At 43.8% G+C, this 27,218-nt stretch overlaps 1 protein-coding gene across 1 annotated transcript in view; it reads right to left on the reverse strand.

The window, feature by feature from the left end:
* Positions 1 to 13,911: 13,911 nt before the first annotated feature.
* The window catches only part of LOC143793533 (uncharacterized), a 40,500-nt gene continuing 27,193 nt past the window's right edge, over positions 13,912 to 27,218 (reverse strand). The window contains exon 11 of the mRNA XM_077280583.1: positions 13,912 to 15,564. Within this exon, the coding sequence (XP_077136698.1) occupies positions 14,450 to 15,564 (1,115 nt within the window). The 3' untranslated portion in view covers positions 13,912 to 14,449. The remainder of the gene's footprint in view (positions 15,565 to 27,218) is intronic.

A 27,218-nucleotide genomic window follows, 5' to 3' on the forward strand; every position in this document is an offset into this window, starting at 1 on the left:
ATAGATATTTTTAATTGTCTAAATAATAAAGTATAAATATTTTCCGCAACATGTGCTTCAAGCATATTTCGATCACACCCATCGTCAAAAAGCCCTCCCATGACCCATCCTCTGTGTCTAGCAATTGCCCCATCTCACTTCTCCCCTACGTCTCAAAACTACTGGAAAAACACGTCCATCTTGAACTGTCCTCCAACCTCTTCTCCTGCTCCCTCTTTGACCGCTTACAATCTGGCTTCAGACTGCATCATTCCACTGAAACTGCCCTGACTAAAGTCTCTAATGACCTACTAACTGCCAAATCCAAGCGACACTACACTGTCCTCTTCCTCCTGGACCTGTCATCTGCTTTTGACAGTCAACCAGTCCCTATAACTAGACTCTGTCATCTCTTGGCATCACAGATTTGGCCCTATCTTGGATCTCTTCATACCTAACAGACCGAACATTCAGCGTCTCTCACTCGCAGATCACGTCAATATCATCTCTATGCTGATGACACACAGATCTACCTCTCTGGGCACTATATCACCTCATTAGTAACCAGAATCCCACAATTTCTGTCCGCTACTTCAGCCTTCTTTGCTAGATTTTTAAAACATAATTCATGATCTTTCCCCATCTCACTCAACAGACTTATCCCTTAAAGTCAATGCCTGCCCACTCTCCCCAGTCCCGCAAGCTCGATGCCTCAGGGAAACCCTGGACTCTATAATCTCTCCTTCAAGCCATATAGTCAAGCCCTTCCCACTTCATGCCAAATTCCAGCTCAAAAATATTTCCCTGATCTGTACATTCCTGCATCAACAATCTGCAAAAACCCAGTCTATGCCCTCATCATTTCCCACCTTGACAACTGCAACCTCCTGCTCTGTGGCCTCCCCTCTAACACTCTTGCACCCCTCCAGTCTATCCTAAACTCCGCTGCCCGACTAATCCACTTGTCTCCCCACTATTCCCCAGCCTTACCTCTCTGTCAATCTCTTCACTGGCTCACCATTTCCTAGAGGCTTCAGTTCAAAACCCTCACAATGGTATACAAAGCCATCCACAACCTGTGTCCTCCATACATCTGTGACCTCGTCTTTCGGCACTTACCTGCAGGCAACATCCAATCCTCAAAAGATCTCCTTCCCCTCTTCCCATAATTGCATACAAGATATTTTCCGTACGTTCCCCCTACTCTGGAACTCGCTACCACAAAATATCAGACTCTCGCCTACCATGGAAACCTTCAAAAGGAAACTGAATACCCACTTCTGGCAGACTTACAACCAGCAGTAACCCTTGTTCTATCATATCGCTGCATGACCAGCTCTGCCCTCACCTACTGTATTCTCACCCATCTCTTGTAGACTAAGCCCTCTAGGGCAGGGTCTTCTCCACCTGTACCAGTCGGTGACTCATATTGTTCATGATTATTGTACTTATTTTTATTATGTATACCCCTCCTCACATGTAAAGCACCATGGAATAAATGGGGCTATAATAGTAAATAGTAATATAAGCTGAGATGGTGTAGAGGCAATATATTATAGGAGAGGAGACCATGTATCATAAGAGGGACAGTGTGGCTGTCATTTATTGTGCTCAGAGCACAGTGGGGCGCTATTATTTATTCAGGGGCACAGCAGGGGCAGATATTTTTATTCAGGCGGCATTATAATTACTCTTATTGTTAAGGGCACTGTGTCGTTATATGCTACAGAAGACTGGGGAAAAGGGACATCTGAGGAGACAAGCTGTGGATGTGAAAACTTACCCGGGAATCAGGAGCAGATGAAGAAAAGGACGTAAGCAACTCCAATCAGAGAAGACGTCACCTATAAGGTACCGGGATGTAAGGCGACATTTACACTGGTCAAACGCGGCCTTTACATGACCGCCGACTGGTTATATGAAGGTGATCAGCTTGTGAGCCTTAATATGATGGTTCTGTGCGCAGAGAATTGCATTGTTCTCGGCAGGACGTTTACACAGGATGATCTGCTGCCCAGAACAATATTTAGGCTTAAAAATTATTTCACCGAACAAACTAATTTTCTGCTCGTAGATCGGATGATTGGCCGCCTGTTTAGATCGGCTGATCGGTACTGATTATCAGCCAGTATGGATGCACCTTATAGAGTAACTAAACTTTGGGAAGATTTTTATTTTATATTTTACGCAATTTAGTTCTGAGCAGATCGGTGGGGAACCCGGTCCTGAGACCCCACCAATCAATCCAAAGCTGTATCAAAGGTGCGAGTTCAGAAGACAAGCGTACCAATGATCCAGGATGATCACAGACAGTCTCACGTTACCAATGATCACCTCCAGGATGATCACAGTCTCACGTTACCAGTGATCGGCTCCAGGATGATCACAGGTTACCTGTGAGGACTGTGACAGAAGACGTCTGTGTGACGCTAATCTCTCAGAAGTGCCAGTAAAGTCCCACTGCTAATAAAGAGACATATACAGAAATAGATATAATTTGCCAAAGAACACATCAACCGGCCTAAAGAGAAATGAAGAAACATTTTATGGACTGATGAAAGTAAAATTGTTCTTTTTGGGTTCAAGGGCCGCAGACAGTTGTCAGATGACTCCCAAACTTTGCATGCAGCCACAGTGAAGCATGGTGGTGAAGCACCATGATATGGGCAGGTTTCTGTTACTATGGTGCCGGACCTATTTACTGCATACCAGGGATCATGGACCAGTTTGCAGATATTACAATACTTGAAGATTTCACGCTGCCTTACTCTGAAGAGGATATGCCCCTGAAATTGGGGTTTCACCAAAACAACGACCCCAAACCCAGCAGTAAACCAGCAAAATTTTGGTTCCAGTCCAACAAGATTGAGGTTATGGAACTGCCGGCCGAATCCCCGGATCTTCATCCAACAGAACACTTGTGGGGGGACATCAAAAATTCAATTTCTGAAGCAAAGCTAACAAATGCCAAAAAATTGTGGTATGTATCCAAGCATCCCTGGCTGGAATAACAGGTGACCGAGGCCAGAGGTTGGGTGACTCTATGCAACATAGATGTAAAGTCGTTCTACAAAACTGTGGGAATAAAACTAAATATTAGGTCAGTGATTCACAGGAATGATAAATCCTCATAAAAATAGTAAAGACAAATGCGGACACTGCTATTTATTAAAACGGACAATGGTCATTTTTTGTTATTTTCTGTAAAGTTGTTATAAATTATCTACATTTCTCTTCAGGAAAGATATATATCTTGGTACCGTGTTAGTCAGTGGATATCAACCACTGAGGACTCTCAATTCTACATTTCTCTTTATGTTTTGAATTAGAAATCAGCGAGCAACGTTCCCAATGCTGGAAATAACAACTACTATAAAAATGTGTGAGTAACTCATGTTTTTGAACACACTGCGATAATTTTGAACACTACTGTACCTGCCTTTTATTTTTTAGCTCACAGTAATAAAATGATTATAGCCTTGAATAACCCCTTTACCTACTATCTAAAGGGTGTGGGCACTTTCAGTCTGACTTACCGGTAGGACGTGACCACATAAGGTGCCAAGGGCAGCACGAATGTCACATACAGCCCCGAGCACAACCCTAATAAAGTCATTAGAGCTTCAGACAAAGGGGGTTCAGTTACAGGTCTGGATAGTGGCTTGTATGAACCGGAGGTTATGAACAAACGATACTAATATATACCGCACTCTAGATGGAGATCCTACTAATCCTTTCAGTACCCCTTACATTGTCTTTTGGAGGAGGGTTTGGCATTGGGTGCACTGAATACCAAATAGGATGATTAATGGAAAATCCACCACAATGTCCGATATTCACCATTACCGAAAACACACAGAAATCTTTCCTCCATCCTTGTGATCTATTACAGCTAGTGAGGATTCACTGATGGACCAATTATGTAAATGGCTGGATAAACGTCTCCAGCCTCTAGTCAGGAGACTTCCCAGTTATATAAAGGACGTTTCATTGATGACATTCTCATCATCTGGGAGGGCAATGCCGCGTCCATACCACTGTGTGTCATCTACATTAGTGCAAATCATTGACCTCTTACTCTTACCCATAATGTGCAGCGTCTTCCATAGGCTTTTTGGGCATTCTCTTGAGGGAGCTGTTGATACGACACGTATTTACACTGCTATCTACAGAAATCCGATAGTTGGAATTTCTATACTACCTGCGCTGATCTCTCATCTCAGACATGTCATTCCTAATTTACCTGCTGGTGAATACATTAGAGCTAAACGAATATGTAATGATAAAGATACGTATGATGATGAATGTGACAGCATAGATCAGAGATTAACCCAACGAGGATATAAACCTCCCGTCCTAAATACGGCAAAAATCAAAGCCAATACTAAAACCAGAGATAATTATCTTATGATAGAAACAAATAAAAACCTGCATCAATCTAGAGATAAATCCAATACTGGCTGCAGCCCCACAACACGTACTGCAATATACACATTATAGATGCACACACTTCATTCTTGTGTGGCACGTATGCTGTCTGCTGTGGACATGTGATCGTCCATAGGGGTAATGTAGACATATCGCACATGTCCATTTGTGGCTGACGGTTTCCTCTGTGCATTAGACGCTGTGATGTGTATTAGACGCAGGTTACTGGTTATTTATTATCACAGGAATAAGAACTGAACACAAATACCAGGTCGAAACTTGTAGATTTCTTATTACCCCCAGGCTGTTCTGTTTAATGTTTCTATGATTTTACATTTTTCAATAAAAGGTTTTCCTTTTATTCACACTGGAAACACGTGCTGGATTATCACTAACTTTCTAAGTCCCATCTATTCCTTCCCTGCCGGGATTTCTAAACCGAGCACTTCCCATGGACATCAACAAGCATGGAGAGGTGAGCTGAAAGCAGTTCTTTCTATAGATGAATGGGATGTATGGGTGATGTCTACATAGAAAGTCTCTACTAAAGCCCATGCAGAAAATAGCCGGCCTACAATCTGCCAGGACACATGCTCAAAAATATGAAGATTCCTGGGACTAAATGTTTTTGGAATTGGTGGCTTCGAAACTGTATGACATTGCAAAGGAGAGGACTAGAAAAATAAACCAGCTCCCCCGTGATGCATTAGTTGAACTGAAGAAAATGTGGTTTTGACAACCCTTACAGAAAGCACAAGGATAGAAACCACGAATAGGATTCCTTGCCTCATTACTGTCTTCACGGCCCGGAGAATAGTGACTTCTCACCAATGAGTCACGTAAATTGTCTGATCTTTTAGCCGTAATTTGCGGTCTCTCAAATTTTTCGTAAGGGAGGACTCAGTCGAGCAGCTGCACCAATTTATTGCCACTCTAAACAATAATGGGCTTAATATCAAATTGACCTATGCACATGGGAGGAGAATAAGCTTCTTAGATTTAGATATTTGCGTTTCTCCTCAGGGGTTTATAGAGACCGATGTCTACCGGAAGCCTACTGCGACAAACACACTACTGCACGCAAGTTCTTCTCACCGCCAGTCCACTATAGATGGGATTCCTATTGGCCAACACCTAAGGGTTAAACGAATTTGTTCAACCCAGGAGAAATTTGAGCATCAAGCACGTGACCTCTATCACCGCTTTAGAGAAAGGGGATACAGCCATAGACAAATTCGACGTGGCTATAAAAGAGCTTGCCAAAAATCCCGTAATGAACTCTTGTATCAGACATCTCCTTAACAAGAAGATACACAGGTGAGGTTAATTACCCCTTTTAATTCTCAGTGGAAAGCCTTTACGGACATAATCACCAAACATTGGGATATTTTGCGATCCGATACTATTTTGAGGAACTTACTACCTGAGAGACCGCAAATGACGGCTAAAAGATCAGAATTTACGTGACTTATTGGTGAGAAGTCACTATTCTCCGGGCCGTAAAGACAGTAATGATGCAAGGAATCCTATTCGTGGTTTCTATCCTTGTGCTTTCTGTAAGGGTTGTCAAAACCACATTAAGTGCAAGGAATTCACCAACTCTCTGGGTAATAAATCCTTCCAGATTCGACATCATCTTATGTGTTCCTCTAAAGGGGTCATCTACTATGCTCAGTGCCCATGTCAAAAGATATACATTGGTATGACGACTCGCGAACTCAAAATTAGAACTAGGGAACACGTAAGGGATATTGAAAAGGCCAAGGGCACTAAGGATCCTGATGGATTAAAAACGTTACCTCGTCACTTTTTGAAATTTCATCAGTGTGATGCTAGGAAATTGATTATCAGGGCTATTGATCAGGTTTCGTTGGGTCCAAGAGGAGGTGATCTATCTAGGGCACTAGCTAAAACAGAGAGCCGATGGATCTATAGACTCAATACAGTTGCCCCGGTCGGATTAAATGAAAGCTTCGGTTTTGGCTCATTCTTATAGAACATCCTTCACGTTTTTTAGGGGGGTTTGGGTTTCTGTTTTTATATTTGTTTTTATTAATTCTTTATGATCTCATATTTTGCAGCCCGTTCCATTAATAGATTTGGATGATATTGTGGTTATTACTGCTCTTGTGTATCCTCGTTCCCAAGCTGCTAAGAGAACAATGATACGTCTCTCAAGAATTGCTGTGGCGGACTGTGACATCGTTTCTATTATATATCTGACATAATGTATTTGCTGCTTAATACTGTTTAAATTCGGTGTGTTTTTAATATATATTACATATTGTATATTCTATATTTGTATTTTTTTCAATATATGTGTTATGTCACTTTTTTACGCCATGTTCAAGTATATATTTCACTTTGTATTATACTGCGATTGCAATTTGCACATTTAGTTCAGGCTTATACTTATATTTGTACAGAACTACGTATAATCCACTTTGTATTAGTTAGCCATTGTAATTGGCACATTTAGTATCATTCATCTTAGCACTATACTTACTGTGAAGTTTGTTGTCGGCACTGAATTTTGCAGAGCGGCTTGTAATACCCTGGTGCGCATGCGTGGTCTTGTCGGTGACGGATCTTTGTGTGGGCGGCAATAGGGGCATGCTTTCGGCGTGCCGTCATTCTGACGGCACGGGACGCGCCGTCATTCTGACGGCACGGGACGCGCCTCTCACTGCCGTGTGTATGAAGGTCCCTCTCGTTGCTGTCGAGACGACGCAGGCGCCGTTCTGTATGGGTAAATCACCGCCGTAATATCTGTGTGATTAGTCAGGCAGCTGCGAGGGAAGACACATAGTGACATAGTTATTAAGGTTGAAGGAAGACTTTAAGTCCATCTAGTTCAACCCATAGCCTAACATGCCCTAACATGTTGATCCAGGGGAAGGCAAAAAAAACCCATGTGGTAAGAGTAAGCTCCACCATGGGGAAAAAAATTCCTTCCCGACCCCACATACGGCAATCAGACTAGTTCCCTGGATCAACGCCCTATCATGTCCGGCTTAACCACTTTCTATTGGCCGGGGGCTGTTTAAATAGCAGGGACCCCCTCCCTAACGCACGCCTCCTGAGGAAGTCTTAACGAAACGTGCGTTGGGGCGGCAGGGACCGGGGATCACCTTACACTCTAGCCGTGTCTATTGGTAAGATCCACTGCATTTATCTTAAAGCATGCTTATGGCTCAGCGCATCCATACTGACGATTGTATATGCACTTGAACCTTATCAGTAGATTTGTTTGTCAGTTGGATTTATCGCTGTTAGCATTGTATATAACTGCCAGTTTTAGACCTCTGCTTGGATACCACACCTGATAATTTAGTTAGGGCCAATTGATACTTTAATCAGATTATGCGATACGTCAGGCTTTTTGTTGTGTAGGTGAACCTGGTCCCTTCATATGGTGTCCAGTTGGTTTTAGATGTTTTGTATTTTTGTGTATTTGTACAAATAAACTTATTTAATTTGGATTATACTCAGCTGTGAACTTTAGCCTAGTAACAAAATTTATATCAAAACAGCAAAATGGAGTCGAAAAGTACAAAATGGAGAAGCTTTCTGAAATTGTTCCTTCACATCCCCCCTAGATAAATTTTGTTAATTAATATGCAGCATCAGAGGTACTATCCCGAGCTATAAGCTCGAAAGGTACGGTCTTCACATGGCACCAGTCATGGCTGTTGCGGCGCACCCGTCCCCCTGTATGCTACAATTTATGGATAACTATTTTTGATGACGGTGGAGGAGGTCTTTTGAAGGTAGCCATACGCTTGGCTTCAACATCTTCATCAGATAACTTTGTGAAATCGGTGTAGAGAAGAGCAGGGGTGGCAACGCTTTTGGTATCATCATTAGTTGTCCTAGTGCAGAATTTCCTAATACATAGAGAAATACACCAAAGAACAAGTTTTAGTATTACATACATGACAAGGATAAAGGCAGTGATGTGTAACAAACTTTGCAAGATTCCAGCTATCCAGCCCCCAAATTCCTTAAACCAATTGGCTGGATTAAGAAAGGAGAAGGTGTCTGCCCACCAACTGTCCTTATTATGGTCATTGTCTTTATCATATTGATCTCTGAGTCTTTGAATGTCCTTTAACTTCATAGTACTATTGGGATCTATATAATGACAGCAAGTGAGTCCAATAACCTGACACATACCACCCTGTGCTGCTAAGTAATCCAGTACTACAGTATATTGATTAGTGACTATGATAAGTTGGTTTTGGACAACAACAGTAGTGTTAAGTATATCCAATATATCCCAAATTTGATCATCTAGATAGTCTGTGGCCCTAACCAATTCATCCCACACTTGTGTAATCATAGGGTAAATGAAAATAGAACTGAATTTTATTGGCTATACCCATCTGTACTACTAATCTTTCATGATATTGTACAAACAGATTATTCAAGGATATTGGGGAATTTAGGCTGTCCCATGCGGTTACCAATGTTATTATATGGAAATACGAAAAACCAAAACATTATGTTTATGTTTGTAAAGCGCTGCGGAATATGTTGGCGCTATATAAATAAAATTATTATTATATGTCCCCTTGTTTGCTACTAGTCTGTTTGACCAGCTTGCAGTGCCATACGTGGATTCACGTCGGCGTTCCTTCCAGCTTTACTGACGTAGGAGTAATGAGGAGGACTTGGTAGGGACCGTCATACAAGGGTTCTAGTCCGTGTTTTCTGACATGGCTTTTCACGACCACAAAACCACCAGACTTCAGGTTGTGACAAATATCGGTTTCTGCTGAATCTGGAAGGGAAGAAATATACTAAAGCATGGGTGTTAGCAAGATTTTTACTAAGCTGAATAACATATTGAACAGCACCGTCAGTTTCTTCTGATAACTGCTGAGACTGGAAATTTGCAACTGGGGGCTTAGCACCAAACAATATCTCATATGGGGACAGGCCATGTTTTGTAATAGGGGTAGTACGAATGTGGTACAGTACAATGGGTAGGAGCTCTGGCCATGGAGCCGTAGTCTCCTGCATCATTTTGGTCAATTGTCCCTTCAGTGTGCCGTTCAGCCTCTCAACTTTCCCATTGGATTGTGGATGGTACGGAGTATGGAGGGCTACAGTGGATCCAAGCATTGTCAGAACCTTCTGATACACATGAGAAGAAAAGGCTGGACCTTGGTCACTTTTGACGACTTCTGGAACACCATATCTGCATATGACTTCCATCACCAGTTTCTTTGCTGTGGTCTTTGCAGTCATGTTGGTAACGGGGAATGCTTCAGGCCAACTGGAGAACATGTCGACAACCACCAGACAATATTCATACCTTCCAGATTTAGGCAACGTGATATGGTCCACCTGAAGCCTTTGGAAAGGGTAGTCGGGCTTAGCAAGGTGCTTCGGGGGTACACGTTGAAGTTGACCGGGATTGCAGGTCTGACAGATATTACATGCACGATTGAGTGTTGTCAGGACTGTAGAAATAACTGGAGCCCAGTAGAATTTTTGTACCAGGGCTTGGGCCTGGTTTTTTCCCTCGATGTGTGGGCCCATGTGCCCACATGTCAATAGCCGGGTACATCCGCTTAGGGAGACACACATGGTTCTTTTTCCAGAGACCATTGTCCATACATGCTCCATCAGCCTTCCACTGCTTAACTTCTTCCTTTGGGGACATTCTTTGCATCGTCATTAAGCGGTCTCACGGGGTCCGGCAGAAGACCTCAGTCTGGCGCAGATCATCAGGTTCCTGTAACGTCAGTGTTTCTTGTAACTGTTTACACTGAGAACGTGTGGTCAACATAGCTGGTATGGTTGGCTCAACGAGTAAGAGAGCAGCAGCTTTTGCTTGTATATCCGCAAAGGCGTTATCAACAGTCTGTGGACTGTTCCTAGGACCATGTGCCTTAACTTTGATAATGGCCACCTGAGTAGGTAATCTGATTGAGTCCATGAGGGCTTTAACAGCTTCAGCATTCTTCACTGGAGTCCCGGCGGTGGTAATAAACCCTCGATTGGCCCATAGGGCTTCGAAATCATGAGTAATACCAAATGCATACTGTAAGTCCGTGTATATATTAGCCCGCCTGTCTTTGGCCAGAACACATGCAGTAGACAGAGCCTGAAGTTCTGCTTCTTGTGCTGACTGTGAGGGAGGAAGCGCAGCTGCGTGCACTACAGTGTCTTACGTAGTAACAGCGTATCCAGTGTGGAATCTGTCAAACTCATCAACATATCTTGAACCATCCGTGTATAACACCAGATCAGGATTTGGAAGTGGATTTTCGCTGACATTTGATGGAGTAGCTGTTTATTCAGTCAGGAGTTGGGAACAGTCATGTTGGAGGTAATCATCATCACTGCCATCCTTCTTGGGGACCGGCAGTAAAGTAGCGGGGTTGATTGTAGTACAGCGATGCAACTTGATGTAGTCAGGCAAAAGGAGTGAACACTGCAGCCAGAAGTGTCGTTGTACAGTCAGATGTCTTGGCTGTTGGAGTGTCAGTATTGCCGCAATATCATGCGGGGCAAAAATGTGCATCTCATGTCCAAGAATGTCTGCAATCTTGTCAAGCAACGAGTGAGTGGCGTGAACTGCCCTCATGCAACTTGGTGATGCCCGGGCCACAGGGTCGAGGCGGGACGAATAATAGCCCACTGGTCGTTGCCTATTCCCATGCGACTGTGAGCACCCCTGCTGCGTGTCCTTCATTCTCAGACACATACAAATGGAAAGGTCGAGTATAGTCCGGGATGCCCAAGGTAGGGGCGGAAGCAATAAGCCGCTTTAATTCAGAGAAGGCACGATAAAGGCTTTCAATACAAACCGGTGATCTCTCCTTATAGTTCATTATATCGTCTTTCAGGGCATTGTAGAGAGGTTGCGTTATGCGGGATGCATCCGGTATCCACTGACGACAATAAGTACATAGTCCAAAAAAAACGCTGGAGTTCAGTCTCATCTTTTGGAAAAGGAAGGGAACTGACGGCTAATTTTCTTTCTTTTGTGAAGTGTCTGACACCCTGAAGTAGACAGTGATCCAAAAATGTCACTTGACCAAGGCAGAACTGAAGTTTCGAGGCCAAAACTCGACAGTTCAGATCTGCCAGATACTTGAGGAGGCTAACAGTGGCAGCAATGGCTTCCTGCTCTGTTCGTGCACAACAAAAGATCATCCACATACTGAAGCAGCATGAGATAGGGGTGATTTAACTGCCAGGATAAAAGACACTCGCCCATATTTTTTGCAAACTGATTGGGACTATTTTGGGGCCCTTGTGGCATAACTGTCCATGTCAATTGTCGTCCCTGATAAGTGAATGCAAACAGAAACTGGCAATTTGGGTGTAATGGAATGCTGAAGAAGGCGTTGGCAAGGTCGATGACTGTGAACCAAGCAGCATCCTGAGGTATCTGGGACAAAAGAGTATGTGGATTAGGCACCACCGGAGTTTCTAGAACAGTAGCTGCATTAACTGCCTGGAGATCTTGTACCAGCTGGTAAACAGGGGGTTGGCCGGGTGGGGTCTTTTTCGTAATGGGAAACAAGGGCGTTACATGGGGAAACACAGGGTACCAGGGCACCATTATCGAGTAACGTTTGTATTTGCCCCTTGGGGCCCCTCTCCTGATCATGTTTCAAAGGGTACTGATCGACTTTTGGAAAAGGGCACCAGGTTTGAGAAACACTTTTACTGGTTCTACAGGCATTTTCCCTATATCATCTGGCCCTTTTGACCAAAGTTTGGGTGATATCTCTGAGAGATATGGGGTGAGTCGCTGGTCCTCAGGCATTATTGGGGGTGGATCTGAGCCTATCAGGGCCATCGTAACCGTAGGAAGGGCATGTAGGATACAGATCTCCTCACTATCTTTATCTGCATAGGGGTTATATAATGTAAGGACCATCTTACCATCATCTTGGAATTGTATTCTGGAGCGGAACTGTGATAATAAATCTACCCCCAGTAAATTTACCGGACATGTGGGAGAGATTAGGAACTGAGCAGTAACCTCAGGGAAGGGTACCACAGGGATGGGTTTTGTAAGAGTATGTTTATTGGGTCTGCCATCTACTCTAATTAAAGCAAGCTCTTGATCTGAGAATTGACATGGCAGTGCTTGGGAGGGAGATTCCCAGACATAGGGTTAAAAGGGATATTGGAGTATGGGACTGGATTTGTGTAAGGTGGGAGGGCAGGAGCTGAAGTCTGTTGCGTGGACCACGGATAAGGAACGGAGCTGCATCCCTGTTGCTGTGGTGATGCCTGAGGTTGGAGACGCTGTGGCTACTGGTTTAACCTTTGCCTTTCCTGCTGATGCGGAGCGGGCTAAGTTCTTCTAAAAGATTTTAATGCATCGTCCGGAGTGGAATTCTTGATGTCAGGTCTAACTGACATTATTGCCTCTTTCAATTCGGGTTTAAGGCTGGACATCAAAGCTGCTACAAAAAAAGTGTGTTTGGGCTTTACTATACAATGAGAATCCCAGATCTTTAAATACTACCCATAAGACGCCCATAGAACTTCTCGGCAGTCAAGGATATATTGATATCTTGGGGTTAAGGGGCTTACAGTCGGGAGGAGAGGCTTGATTTCCTGGGGAGGGACCTTATCTAGCAGGGAAACCCCCTGTCCCAAACTTTTAATTGTTTGTCTCTCTGGCACATTAATCTCAGTCACTTTCTCAGTTCCTTCTTGCACCACAAAACATCCAGTTTTTGTCATAGTAATAGACAACTTTCCTTTTTCAACGTAACAAAAATAAGAATTCACTTCCTCTGTTAATCCTCAATTTGCTATATATCAACCACTAAACTTGAAGCAGTTGAATCTTTTACCAATCTTTCAATCACACTGATAACCATACAATCACTTACAAGTTTCCTTCTAAAACTAGGCACCATATTTCACTTTCAACTTCAACTTACAATATTTCTTTCTACTGCTAACAGCATCAGATCCATCACACAAATTCAAAGTCTTCTTTTTCTTCCACGGAAACAGATTCTCCTTTAGAGCTAAATATCCTTACTTAAGTTGTGTACAGTACTAGAGCAGCCGTATAGTCTATTCCACCAGTTCTACCTGTCCCCCACTGGGACAACCCAAAAAAAGAAAAAAGCGGTACTCAGTGAAAGGAGGAGGGCGTCTTAAACTAACCCTCCGGACACCTCTGGACATATATATATATATATATATTCCTGAGTTATGCATCCTACCCATCTTCGATCACCTCACCACGCCTGATTCTAACAGTGATCAGGATTTCAGGATATTTTGACTATAAAGAGAATTACATCACTGGTCAATCCGGGGTGTCCGTCCCTTATGAGGTACGGTTCGAGCACTGGGCCCCCAAAGGAATTACACCTCTATAGGATTCCACCCAAAAATCACCCCACCATCGGGGACAAACCTCAGATCCTCTTTGCAGCAACAAAAACAGGAAAAACCACACCAGTCAGTCTGGACAGTATAACTGCCAACTTACCGTGGTTGTTGTGGGGGATGATCAGTCCCAATTTTCCAGTGCCTGAGTCCGGTCCGAGGGTCCTTTGTCTTGTCCTCCGGGGGGCAGAGTCGTTCCTGTTTGGGGCCCCACGTTCGGGCACCAAATGTTGAGGGAGGATCTAAAGTGATCCTTCACGGCTGACTCAGTGATTTCCAAATTAATCTACAGGGCGTTGACGGCAACTGAAAATGACCAGACGGAGACATGTGTCTCTTTTTGGGGGGATCGCACAGATCTCTGGCCCCCGTTTATTGTGTATCACTTTTCATAATCATAGAAATTATACTTCAACCAATCAGCATAAGAACACGCTCACAGTTCTTAACCTATAAGAGTGCAGGAACAGTCTGTACGTCAAAGTCTAGTAGAACAATACACCCTCAGTCTCATGCCCCGTCCAGGTTGCAACAATCAAGGTCTCATAACAGCTGTGGACTTTAGCTTAGTAGCAAAATTTATAGCAAAACAGCAAAATGGAGTCGAAAAGTACAAAATGGAGAATCTTTCTTAATTTGTTCCTTCACATTGTAAACATTAAAACAGTTTCTCCCCTGCGTGAATTCTTAGATGTGCTACAAGATTTGCTTTTTGGCTAAAACATTTCCCACATTCTGAACATGAATATGGCTTCTCACCTGTATGAATTCTCTGATGTATATTAAGATTCCCTTTAACCGTGAAGGACTTCCCACATTCCGAACATGAAAATGGCTTTTCTCCTGTGTGAATTCTCTGATGTCTAATAAGATGCACTTTTTCTGTGAAGGATTTCTCACATTCTGAACATGAAAATGGCTTCTCTCCAGTATGAATTCTCTGATGTGCAATAAGATGCTTTTTAACCGCGAAGGACTTCCCACATTCCGAACATGAAAATGGCTTTTCTCCTGTGTGAACTCTCTGATGTCTAATAAGACTCGCTTTATCTGTGAAGTACTTCCCACTTTCTGAACATGGGTTTTTTCCTGTGTGAATTCTCTGATGTCTAATAAGCCTCCATTTATCTGGGAAGGATTTCTCACATTCTGAACATGAAAATGGCTTTTCTCCTGTGTGAATCAGCTGATGGCTATTAAGATGCCCTTTATCTCTGAAGGATTTCTCACATTCTGAACATGAAAATGGCTTTTCTCTTGTGTGAATCCTCTGATGTGTAATAAGATGCCATTTAACCACGAAGGACTTACCACATTCCGAACATGAAAATGGCTTTTCTCCTGTGTGAATTCTCTGATGATTAATAAGATTCCCTTTATTTGTGAAGGATTTCTCACATTCTGAACAAGAAAATGGCCTTTCTCCTGTGTGAATTATCTGATGTGTAATAAGACTCCCCTTATGTTTGAAGGACTTCCCACATTCTGAACAGGAGTATGGCTTCTCTCCTTCATGTTTGCCTTCAGTAAGATTATCTGAGCCTTTAGTAAATTCCTTATGACACTGAAATCTTGTATCCACGTTGTCACCTGGAATTGTAACAATGCGAGATTGCTCAGGAGAGGGTTCCTCATGATTAGGAGGATAAGAAAGTGAAGTGCTGGGAAGTCCAGGAGGTCCATAAGGGGTAATGAGGCTTTCTCCATTAGAGTGCTTCCTGAGATCTTCTTTTTTACAATTTAGTGATAAACTGTTATTATCACAAGGAGTTCCTATAAAGATGAAAGATAAAATTCACAAAAGGGATTATGAAATTTGATGGAGCTCAAAATGAAGACCCTCGTCAGTGAAAGGACTGGTAATAAGGAAGACAACTACATGCCATAACATCATCACAATAGGTAAAGTGAATACCATTTATAAAATGGTGAAATTGGCACAAATAGACCTCTAAAATACATTAATAAAGGTTAATTTTTAAAGGGTTAAAAATACTTGATTATCTTAAAAAGGTGAAAAAATGGAGGGTCAGTAGTGGGAAAAAAAATCTAGATCTAATTTCTCCCTAGATGAGCTTTAAAGTTCACCCTACCTGCCAGTGGAGGTTGGCACCCTAGTTGTAGATGTGATGGCACCCCCGCTGAACGTCGCCCTAGGGACCCTAATGCACCCTGAACATCCTACACACTATAATAGACACAAAAAACACACACATACAAAAACAATTAAAAGGAGTACCTAACATAAATATCTCGTAGTTATTGCTGTATGTTCCAGGAGGGATGCAGACAAGATGTGTAGTCACATTAATACCCCATCAAAGATGATATGGCCAGAGCATGCAATCACATTAATAGTCATCTTTGGGGCTACAATTTAGACAAAGAAAATTTATGATCCATATCGCTATTACACAGAGCCTATAATATTTACATGGTCTAGAATACCACTAAAGGAACGCCAATCAAATGGGTGCACAGTCAGATATCACATGACAAGGTACTATTAGATAATTATCTCCTTTCTGTTCACTTAATTCAAAAGCCTAATGCCCAATGTGATATCTTCTGTTTGCCCCCCCACAAAAAATGGGTGCATAACTGAACATAAATCCGCCATACAAAAATCCCACACAATATAGGTATTAATCCACTCTCCTAATTTCAGAAACCAGCACATAACTGGGTACATATTCCAGTATCAATAGCCATGAAAAAGAAATTCCACACAGTCGTGGTACTTATCTGCCATTCTTAACTCCCTCTTAGCCAAGGGTTCATCAGGGGATCCAGGGATGAGGGCTTTAGTGTTCCCTCTGGCCGTAGTCAATGCTATATTTCCGTTAACAGATGACAGATCTGAGTGGGGACTTGCTTTCTTTGTGGATTGAGTTGAAGCTTTTATTATTATTTTAGATAACGTTTGGGATCACATTTATCCGGCACACTACGCTGAGCACTTACTTTGGGATTTCCATCTAAATCTCTGAGTGACGTGATTCAGATGAAACCCCAGAGGGATCCATTTACTATAATGAGGCAACAGAGTTACTCTCGACTGGCCTCTGTTCAGCGGTGTCCTTTTCAGAAGTGCCTCCATCTGCCTCATTATAGCAGAGCACAGAATATACAGTATGTGTGCCGAGCCTTACTGCCATCTTTGGGAGGCAGAATGAAAATAAATGAACAGCATGTGAAGAATTGGCTATATTTCATTTTTACACGGTTCATTCGTGCGGTGAAAGTGATTAGGTGATGTGTGATAAAATTGATAAGGCAGCTTTATGCTTCGGTTTTTTTTTATGTTTTGGCGCTTTTACACAATAAAAACTATTTTATAGAAAAAATATGTATTTTTGCATCACTTTATTCTGAGAGCTATAATTTTTTTTTTATTTTTCTGCTGATGGAGCTGTATCGTGGCTTGATTTTTTTGCTAGACAAGATGACGTTTTCAGCGGTACCATTTTTATTTACCTCCATCTTTTTGATCGCGTTTTGTTGCACTTTTTTTTCAGTTCGGTGGTATGATGATAAAGCATTGTTTGTTGCATCGTTTTTCAATTATTTCTTCTCATGATATTCACTGAAGGAGGTTAAAAAGTGAGAGTTTTATAGAGCATGTCGTTACGGATGTGACGATACCAAATGTTTACTTTTATTGTTTTTTTTTTTATTTCCATAAATAAATGTGTTTATTAGAAAATATTTATTCCATTTTTTTTTTCTTCTTTAGTTAGGGATTTAAAAAAAATTATATGTTTTTACACTTTTTTTTTTTTTACATTGTCCCATAATGGGACATCACTGATCTGACACTGCACTGCAGCGCATCAGATCAGGATCTTACAGGCAGGGAAGGAGGCATGACTGTGCCTGCTGAGAGCAGGGGTCCACAAACCACCTTCCCTGTACGACCCCGCAGTCATCTTGGGTCCGGGGGTCTCCATGGAGACCATCAGGACAAAGTGATAGCATTGCGTTGTCCTGATGGAAGCGCGCAGGGAGCCCCCTCCCTGTGCGATCCTCCTCTATGTCGATGTCACTACTGACGGCGGCATCAGAGGGATAAAATGCCCGCGATTGGTGCTAGCACCAATCGTGGGCGTTGCTGCGGGGTGTCACATACAGCTGACACCTGCACACGATAACTGCGGCGCTCAGCGTGAGGCTGCGTGATCGTGCTGCCGTACATATACTTCTCTTTGCGGGAACGCACCTCCCGCAGAGCAGTATAGGTGCGGCGCATGTCGGAAAGGGGTTATTGACTTCAGATTTATTATATTGCAATAGTCTCCCACCGATTTCTTTATTGAAAACAGACCCGGGTGGTAACAGAGACACCCTTCTGACTCTGGCACAACTGCTGCTGAATTCACCAACTTCTTTACATCTGCCAGCAGCCTTGTTGTGACCTGGGGAGACTGGATAGTTGTCAGGTGGCATTTTCCCTGGGATACCTGCACGAATTGTATCTTTTAACCCTCTGCTATCGTTTGCAGTATCCATGGTTTCTTGGATACCTCTGTCCATGCCGGAAGAAAGTTGTGGAGCCTTCCCCCCCCCACATTCCTTGGGTCCTTGCTTATGTGCACTATTTGCTGAATGGGAAAAGGCACGACTTCCTTTACTGCCCTTCGGGTAGCTCCATCTACCGGTCTTCCCTTTACCTCTGTATTCCGGCTTCTGACTGGAATTAGGCCTTCGAAAGGATGAAACTTTTTTAGGTTTCTCTTCCGGAAACCCCTTCTTCTCATCCAACACCCTTCCCAGCATGTTGTCCAGTACAGGACCAAACATTCGAAGGCCAGAAAAGGGGATGGAGCACAATTTAATTTTAGAGTGACAACCCCCTGACCACATTTTCAGCCATATTGTTCGCCTAGCTGTATTGGCTAGTGCCTCATTCCTTGCGGCGAATCTAATGGATTCTGCTGAGATGTTCGCCATAAAAGCTGTCGCCATTTTGAGTAACGGCATAGATTCCAATATCTACTCTCTAGGTGTCTTCTTCCTTACATGAGCCTCCAACTCTTCCATCCATATATTCATGGATCTTGCCACAGAGGTACAGGCTATATTAGCCTTAATTATAGCTGCAGATGTCTCCCATGAGATGACCCTCTGCCTTTCTGGCCTTAGGATCTTTTAGTCATGACGAGTTTTAAAAGGGGATAGCAGTTTTCTTCTCTACCCTCGCTATAGGGATATCCACCTTAGGAATTTCTTTCCAAATTGTATGTCCTCCAACTCAAAAGGTAGACGTGATCTCAAACTTCCTGTCAGTCTCTTTTCCACATCTTCCCACTCCTCTAGGATCATGGCTTTAATATGCTTATTGACAGGAAACACTATGTTCATACAGCTCCTTAAACCTCCAAGCACTTCATCTTGCATTGATGAGGGGGCTGACGGCTGATAATAGAGCGTCAGTATCTTCCCAAGAGAAAAGGTACTTATTTTCCTCTGCGGGTATTGTAACAAATTCTTCCCTTTCCTCTTGTTCAGGGTCAGTGTAATCTGATTAAATCCAGACCAGAAGGGGAGAAATTATCTCCCGTCGTGGTCTTTTTTGCCTGGGAGCCATCCGGGAGGATTGTGGGGTGATTAACTCTGTGACGGAATTCTGAACCTCCTCTCTAATTATGGTCCTTATATCGGTCATAAATGAGGGGCGTTCATCTTTAACCACCTTGGCAATACACTCAGGGAATAACTGTTTCCCATGTGTCCGGCAGTTTAGTATTACACATGGCACATCTATTTCCTTTTTTTTTTGGTGTGGATGGTGTCATGGACCTTTTAGGGGCTTTCTTGTCCTATAAAGGAACAAGGGCAGGTACTAGGAATTATACCCTAGACAACAGTGTGAGACCCAAACTCCCAGAACCTCACCTGTACAAGGGTTTGAGCAGGGGTATCAGACCTGCTAGTGGTTTGACCTTGCATAGCTGGCTGACTAGATGCACTGGAACCTCAGCTCACCCCTGTCCATACTTGAAACAGTTTTGTCTCACCTGTCTTCCATCTGAATCATCAAAAGGCGGTTCCCCTTTAAATAAGGATCTGGCGCTTTTTTTCTTTTTTTAGCTCTCCCAGAAGTGCATTACACGATGGAACGCACGCTGGGTACCAGAAGCCTGCGCATCATCCTTCTGTAACTGGAAGTTCCTCTGAATCTTCTGTGCGTATCTGAGCCATGCGCAGAGATGGACCGTGCTAGCCAAGAGCCCCTCTGGAGGGGAAGCGGCTCACTCCAGGAGCCACCGCTCACCTGGACAGGCTGAGGGACCCCTTATTCAGCGGGGTGTCGGCCTCCGTACCCTCTGCAGGAGGAAGGGGAGAGATGATGAGGACCCCGTCCCAATCCTCCTGCATCCGGCAGCAGGAGCTCCAGCTTGCTGGAAGATGACAGGTACGACTCTTCTGCGTCCGTCCCTGATAGTTTTTGCATCACCACATTTTGAGAGCTATAATTTTTCCATATTTCGGTCCAGAGAGTCATGTGAGGGCTTGTTTTATGCAGGACGAGCTGACGTTTTTATTGGTACCATTTTCGGGCACATGACATTTTTTAATCGCTTTCTATTCTGATTTTTAAGAGGCAGAATGAACAAAAACCAGCAATTTCAGAATTTATTTTTTTTTTTAATGCCGTTCCGAGTGTGGTAAAAGTGATAAAGAAGCTTTATTCTTTGGGTCAGTACGATTACAGCGATACCACATTTTTATAGTTTTTTATGTTTGGCGCTTTTACAGAATAAAAATTATTTAATAGAAAAGATTATTTTTGCATCGCTTTATTCTGAGAGTTATAACTTTTTTATTTTTCCACTGATGGAGCTTCATTGGGGGACACAGGAAACCATGGGACGTCCCAAACAGTCCCCAAGGATTTGATAACAAACAAGGACTAGTCTAAGGCTCGATCAGAGACAAGAATCTCAGGTCAGAGATCAGCCACTTTAATATGCAAAACATTTCCACCCAGGCCCGAAAAAAAATACCAGAGGAGGCGGAAGGAGGTGAGAAGGACCTGGAAGACAAAAAAGGAGAAACAGCTTAGAGAGCTGCTAATGGAGGCCTGATGAAGAATGGTGCAGGAGGCCCTTGGCCGAGATGACGAGAGCAGGAAGAAAGTAATGGAGGTCTGTCCCATGTCAATATGAATCCAGATTAAAAGAGTGGATCCAGACTAAGACAAATATGATGACTCTCCAGATGCAAAGGGGGAATCTGAGCGTCTGAAGAAACTGTTCTCGACAGATGGAGCGCTGAATCGCACTATGACCAGATACAATATATCCAAGAGACCAATGAAGAGAATGAGAAGAGAATGAAACGAGGATGACTCAGGAAAGGAAGAAAGAATGCTGTAGAGTATTCAACACCGGACGCAGGCCCCCCAAGGTGCAAGGGAGGGACGTTAAGAGATTTAGTAAGCGTGCTCATCCCACAGGCAATCTCGAACAAATGAAATGGAAAACTGCTTTTCCTGAAAGGAAAGTAGAAACCTGCCCCTAGGGAGCTGAGGAACAAACTAGGATAAAGATCCAACAATAGGGGGGTAAGGGGGGAGAGAGGAAGGGGAAAATAAGAGGGTTTCCCTACTTAGATCATAATAACGCCATGATCGGAGGAACCAGAGCTTGAATGATGCATTTCACGAGCAGGCCGTGAAACTGGAATAGTCAAAATAGCGAAGATGATGGATATGGAAAACATATATAGATGTTTCCAAGTGGAGACTGTAAGAAAGTAGACTACCTTCATGCTAGAAGAACGCGGGAGGAAGGGGGAGGGTTCGAGTGTAGGCGACTGTGAAAGTGTTGGAGAACAATTGCTGAGTTGTGGAATTTGAGAGAGGACTGAAAAACCTCGTAGAACACCATGGATCTCTTCAGGACGATGTAGGGTATGCTCCACCATAAACGAAAAGGGACAAGAACAGTTGGATGAATCAAAATGAAGATCCGTCTGATGAGACAACCAATCTCAAGGCATGTCCGATTCACTAAATAGTGGACAGAAAGAAAGGTAGACAGCTGCTGCTATTGACCATAAGGTACATGACGGGTGGTGTGTCTGACTCACCGGATAGGGGCAGAACACTAGTACCACTGCTGCAATCGGCTCTCAACACCCTGTAACTTACTGCGGAGATAACCCAGAAGAAAAGGGCACAGGAAAGAGCACTTCTGTGCTGCGGTCAAGGTCAGGATACCTGACAGCATTACACAGAATAGCAGTGTCTGACGTCCAGCTATATTGTGCACAGCACCACAAACTCTGTCCTGAAGCATGTCCTGTTCTACCATATCTCCTGAGGACAGGGCAGCCGGGGCTTACAGACCAGAGGGAGACTGCTGGTGAGCATGGAGCTTCTAGTCATCCGGGAGCTGGCGCATAAAAATAGTGTAGGCCTGGATGCAGCTCATCTCTCTTCATAATGCAGAGTAATGCCGGCATCTGATTCTGGAGAGGAAAGATGGCGCCGAGGGCAGAAAAGAGCAGAACGAGTTTCCACGAGACAGTAAAAAAAAAGCACACTGCTGTCCCGGATATAGAGGGAGCAAGGCACGATGTGATTGGATGAAAAAGGTGGACAGGAAGTGCTGGAGAGACCAAGCGACTGACTGGCTGGGATGATGGGGGGCGTGTCCTAGTTCCAGGAGAAGGCCCAGAGCTGAGCCGGGGACTAAATTTAGAAACCAGGCCGCCGGGAAGAACCAGGGTGGTGAGGGAGTCACAGCTGGACTAAAAGAGTAGTGAAAAAAAGCCCCTAATGAGCTGTGCATGACCAAGAAATGAGGAAAGGAAACCACATGTCTGCAATAATAATAAAGAAAAACAAGCATTACTAATATTATATATAGTGTGACAAAGTCACTGGAGGGGAGACATGTAGCACTGAGCTTGTTGGCTTCAGTAATATAAACCTAGGAAAATGATCCAGCACACTAAGTGCTGAGAGGGGTTAATCGGCCATGTTTAGTGCTGGGTTGACTGAACAGCTGTAGAGTGGGAGGAGTCCAGAGGATACATACCCAGCCTTCTACAGCATTCAGTGTGGGGTGCGCCTGGAGAGAAAGCTCTGGAGCCGCATGTTCATGATCAGGAAAGATGAACTTTGTGTTGTTTGCTCCTGAAGAGTACGGATTCCTGTAGCAACAAGGACTGTGACACACGTTTTGTTTTGCTTTCCTGTTAGGCCAAGAAGGCCATGTTTGTGTTGCTAATGTTGCCCTGGTTTATGCAGTACTCTAAATAAATCAGTGGAAGATTTAAAGAGACAGTGTCCTTGCATGTGCTGAGTGATGACGGCTGTAAGGATGGAACAGCAGTCAGACAAAATTGAGGAGCTGATGAAGCACGTAATCCAAAGCCAGCAACAGCACCAACAGCAGCTCCAGCAGCACAGGGAGCAGCAGCACCAGCTGGCACAACAGGAGACAAGTAAGCAGCTGATGCAACAGCTCCAGCAACTGCAGATTGAGTTACTCAGAGGTAATGCATGGCACAGCGGCAGCATCGACCCCAATGTCAGCTGATGATTTTTCTGTCCAGAAGGTGGTGAGGATAGCCTTGCAGAAAATAACACCACGTGATGACAGAGAGGCCTTTTTAACAGTTTTTGAAAGGGTCACAGATAGGGAGAAACTCCCACCAGAGTAGTGGGTGGAAGTCCTGAAGCCATACTTAATGGGGGAGCCACAAAAAGCCTATTATGATTTTGGTTTACAGGACACAAATATGCAAAATTGAAAACAAAAATTTTCGGGCACTTGGGGTTACAATGTCTGTCAGGGCACAACTGGTCCACTGCTGGGCATATCACTGTGACAAATCTCCTCGCTCACAAATGTTTGATCTGCTGCACGTTGTCCAAAAGTGGTTACAGCCACAGTCCTCTACACCAAAGCAGATGGTGGAGCGAGTTTTAATGGACTGGTTCGTGTACTCCCTTCAGAGCCCGTTGCACACTTGGGTTGCCCAGGAAGATCCACGGAACCCCTATGACTTGGTTGGAGTGGTCGAAAGGTATCAAGGGTCAAAAGGTCCTTGAGGAGACAATCCACTCCCTACTGGGGGGTGGAAGTTAAAGAGGGGGTGGGGAGCACAAAGTCCAAGGGGGTAGTCGAGGTCATGCCGAGGGCCCAATCAGGGGATGTAATTTGCTGGAGATGTCAAGGCCCAGGTTATATAGCTGCAGATTGTCGTCTGACCACCGAGCAAATGGACTGTAGCATAGGACGCTGATGTTCATTCTACGCATATCCAGCTTGCAGTGTGGACTGTCCACCCAGCGAGGGGCCCAATCTTGTCTTGTCTCATGGTGGAGAAGGGAATTTCTGCAGCGACTGCAGGAAACGAAATGAGCTGGCTAAATTTGAAGCGTATCCGATGCCCAATGTCTATGAACTTGTAGAGAAGCTAGGGTCAGCTAGATACATCACCACTCTAGACCTAACTCAAAGTGCAAAGGAGATGACGGCCTCTTCTACACCTGACGGTTGCTTCCAGTATACCAGAAGGCCGTTCGGGGTGCCAGGAGCCTGAGATACTTTCCAGAGAATCATGGACCGGATCAGAGCCGCTCACAAAAAGTAAGCCGCAGCTTACCTTGACGATATTGTGATTGTCATCCCCGACTGTGGTAGTCATCTGCAGAAGATCCAGGCCATGCTGGATGTGCCGAGGAAGGGGGGAAATGTTACCGTAAACCCAAAGAAGTGTGCCATGGGGAAAGAGAGGGAAAATACTTGGGCTACATTGTCGTAAAAGGTGAAGCAAAACCGCAAGTGAGTAAGGTGGAGGTAATCAAAAATTGGCCTAAAAAGATCTCCAAGAAACAGGTCCAGAGGCATTTCTAGGAATGGTGGGAACCTATCAGCAGTGTATACTGAATTTCACCAAGAAAACCACACCACTGACCAATCTTCTTAAGGGCACAAAGACGTTAATGGCCAAATAGTCTCTGGAAGCAGAAATGGCGGTCCAAGAGATGAAACTCAGGGCTACAGGACTTCAACTTTCATGTGGAACACAGGCCTGGGAAGCACTTTGGTAATGTAGATTCCCTTGTCTAGACTTCCGTGTTTAGTGAATGAAGGTGCCAAAACCCCAGGCTTTGGGCAGATGTGGGGGATATGTGACAAAGTCACTGGCAAAGTACTGGAGGGGAGATGTGTGGCACTGAGGTTGTTAGCTTCAGTAACATAAACCTAGGAAAATTATGCAGCACACTACGTGCTGAGAGGGGTTAATCAGCCATGTTTAGTTCTGGGTTGACTGAACAGCTGTAGAATGGGAGGAGTCCAGAGGATACATACCCAGCCTTCTACAGCATTCAGTGTGGGGTGGGCCTGGAGAGAAAGCTCTGGAGCCACATGTTCATGATCAGGAAAGCTGAACCTTGTGTAGTTTGTTCTTGAAATGTACGGATTCCCGTTGCAACTAAGACTATGACACACGTTATGTTTTTGTTTTCCGGTTAGGCCAGGAAGGCGATGTTTGTTTTCCTAATTTTGCACTGGTTTATGCAGTACTCTTAATAAACCAGTGGAAGATTTAAAGAGACAGTGTTCCTGAGTCTACCTCTATGTGTAGCTAAGTGAGATGATCTACCAAAATATATATCTACATATATACCTTTACCAGAGAACCTCAATGTTTTCCTGGGTCTCAAAATTTTCCCGATGGACTACGGCACACACACTGGAGAGAGTGGACCTGCGGGAGAAAAATCACCTCCTGTGTCCTCCAATGAAGCGATAGAGAAATTAGCTCAGTCACTGAGGGGTTAAGTTTGTATTTTTTGTATATTTCTCTTATTATTTTCATCGGATTTATTTGCATTTGTATTCGGTAGCGATTACCGTGCTGCAGCAGGAAACTTTAAATGGTCGTGTAAAGAGTTAATAGTTGTTGAGTAAAGAAAAAAAAAACGGATTGTACACAGACGGCACACGGGCCAATGTAACTCAATTGGACTGATCAGATGAGTAGTTTTTTTTTTTCATGGAACTAATATTCATTTAAAGGGATGTTCCCAAAATCACGTTTCTTTATTTTTTTTTTTATTTTGATATTATAATACAATTTTAAATCTGTCCTATTTGGCACATATCAGCCCCTAATTACGCCCCTCCAGGCTCTATTTACCCAACAGTTCCTGTGTGAACCCATATGTGAGGAGGAACCGCATGTTATATACCGGGATGGGAGCTACAGGGCCGGATATTATCTGCTCGGGGGCTATGGGGCCGGATGTATCACATCTGTTTGTAGATACAAGCTCGTAATCCCTTTTATGATAAAGCATTTCTCCACCCCGGCACAGAGGAGAGACTAAACATTTGTCATGTACTGTCACCTACCTGGTGTCCTCCACTTGCCTCCGACAGACCGGTGTTCTGGTTCTCCTACATCCAAGATGGCCTCCATAGTGGCAGACAGGTGACAGCCGTATGTCTGACCCACACCTCCATAGCATGGCATGTCCTGACTTACCACAGGGCTTTTCATGCCACCGGGCGGCCGGCCTGGATGTGGAGGGACCAGAACATCAGCCTCAGTGTAGGAGGTAGTGGGAGGCAAACAGAGAGGACAGGTAGGACGACTCTACATGTGACATGTGTCGTCACTCGTCAGCACCAGGCAGAGGCTGCTACATCACCGAGATCCATAGGACGGGGAGATTCATAACCTGTAACACAAGCTCAGTCATTTATATGGCAGCACGAGACTTGTGGAAGAAAAATACGGACAGAAAGGATGGAAGGAATATTCAGAAAGGTAAAGGAAAACAAATCTGCGCTTCCTAAATCATTAAGAAGAGGTGTGAAGGCGGCCCCGTTATTCATCAGTGCACCGCCGGACTCTACAGGAGCAGCCGCGCCATCACCGGATGCTTCTGCTGTGATGAGGACAGCGGATAAAGCTTCATTGCACCGGAGACTCCACATGATATCACACACATAAACATATAACTGAATGCGTATATCAGAACAATAGAAAACTTTATTGACTTAAAAAACAAACAAGTTAAAAACAGCCAACAGTGCTTTGGTGAGCCAAGAAAACAAAAGGTGGCATCACCATAGAGTGAGCAAAGTAATCGTACAAAACTGTAGTGCAAACATTCAGAATATGGATCATAAATAATGAAGGTACAAAAATGAATTACAGGCTAGGTGATGACATTGTGTAAGCTAATCCAAAAACTCCAATACTGAGATCCAAAAATCCCAAATACATAAAAGGCAATAATAGCATATATGGAGCATGGATTACCTACATAGAAACAAGTTAATAGTCAGTCATGCTTTAATATAAGCCACAAAAAGCCTCTAATACTTAGATCCATAGTAACTACAAAACATAGGTGAAAGAGTCCATAGAACAGAATGTAGGCATAATAACAC

This window comes from Ranitomeya variabilis, chromosome 1, assembly GCF_051348905.1.
Source record: "Ranitomeya variabilis isolate aRanVar5 chromosome 1, aRanVar5.hap1, whole genome shotgun sequence".
Lineage (NCBI taxonomy): Eukaryota > Metazoa > Chordata > Amphibia > Anura > Dendrobatidae > Ranitomeya > Ranitomeya variabilis.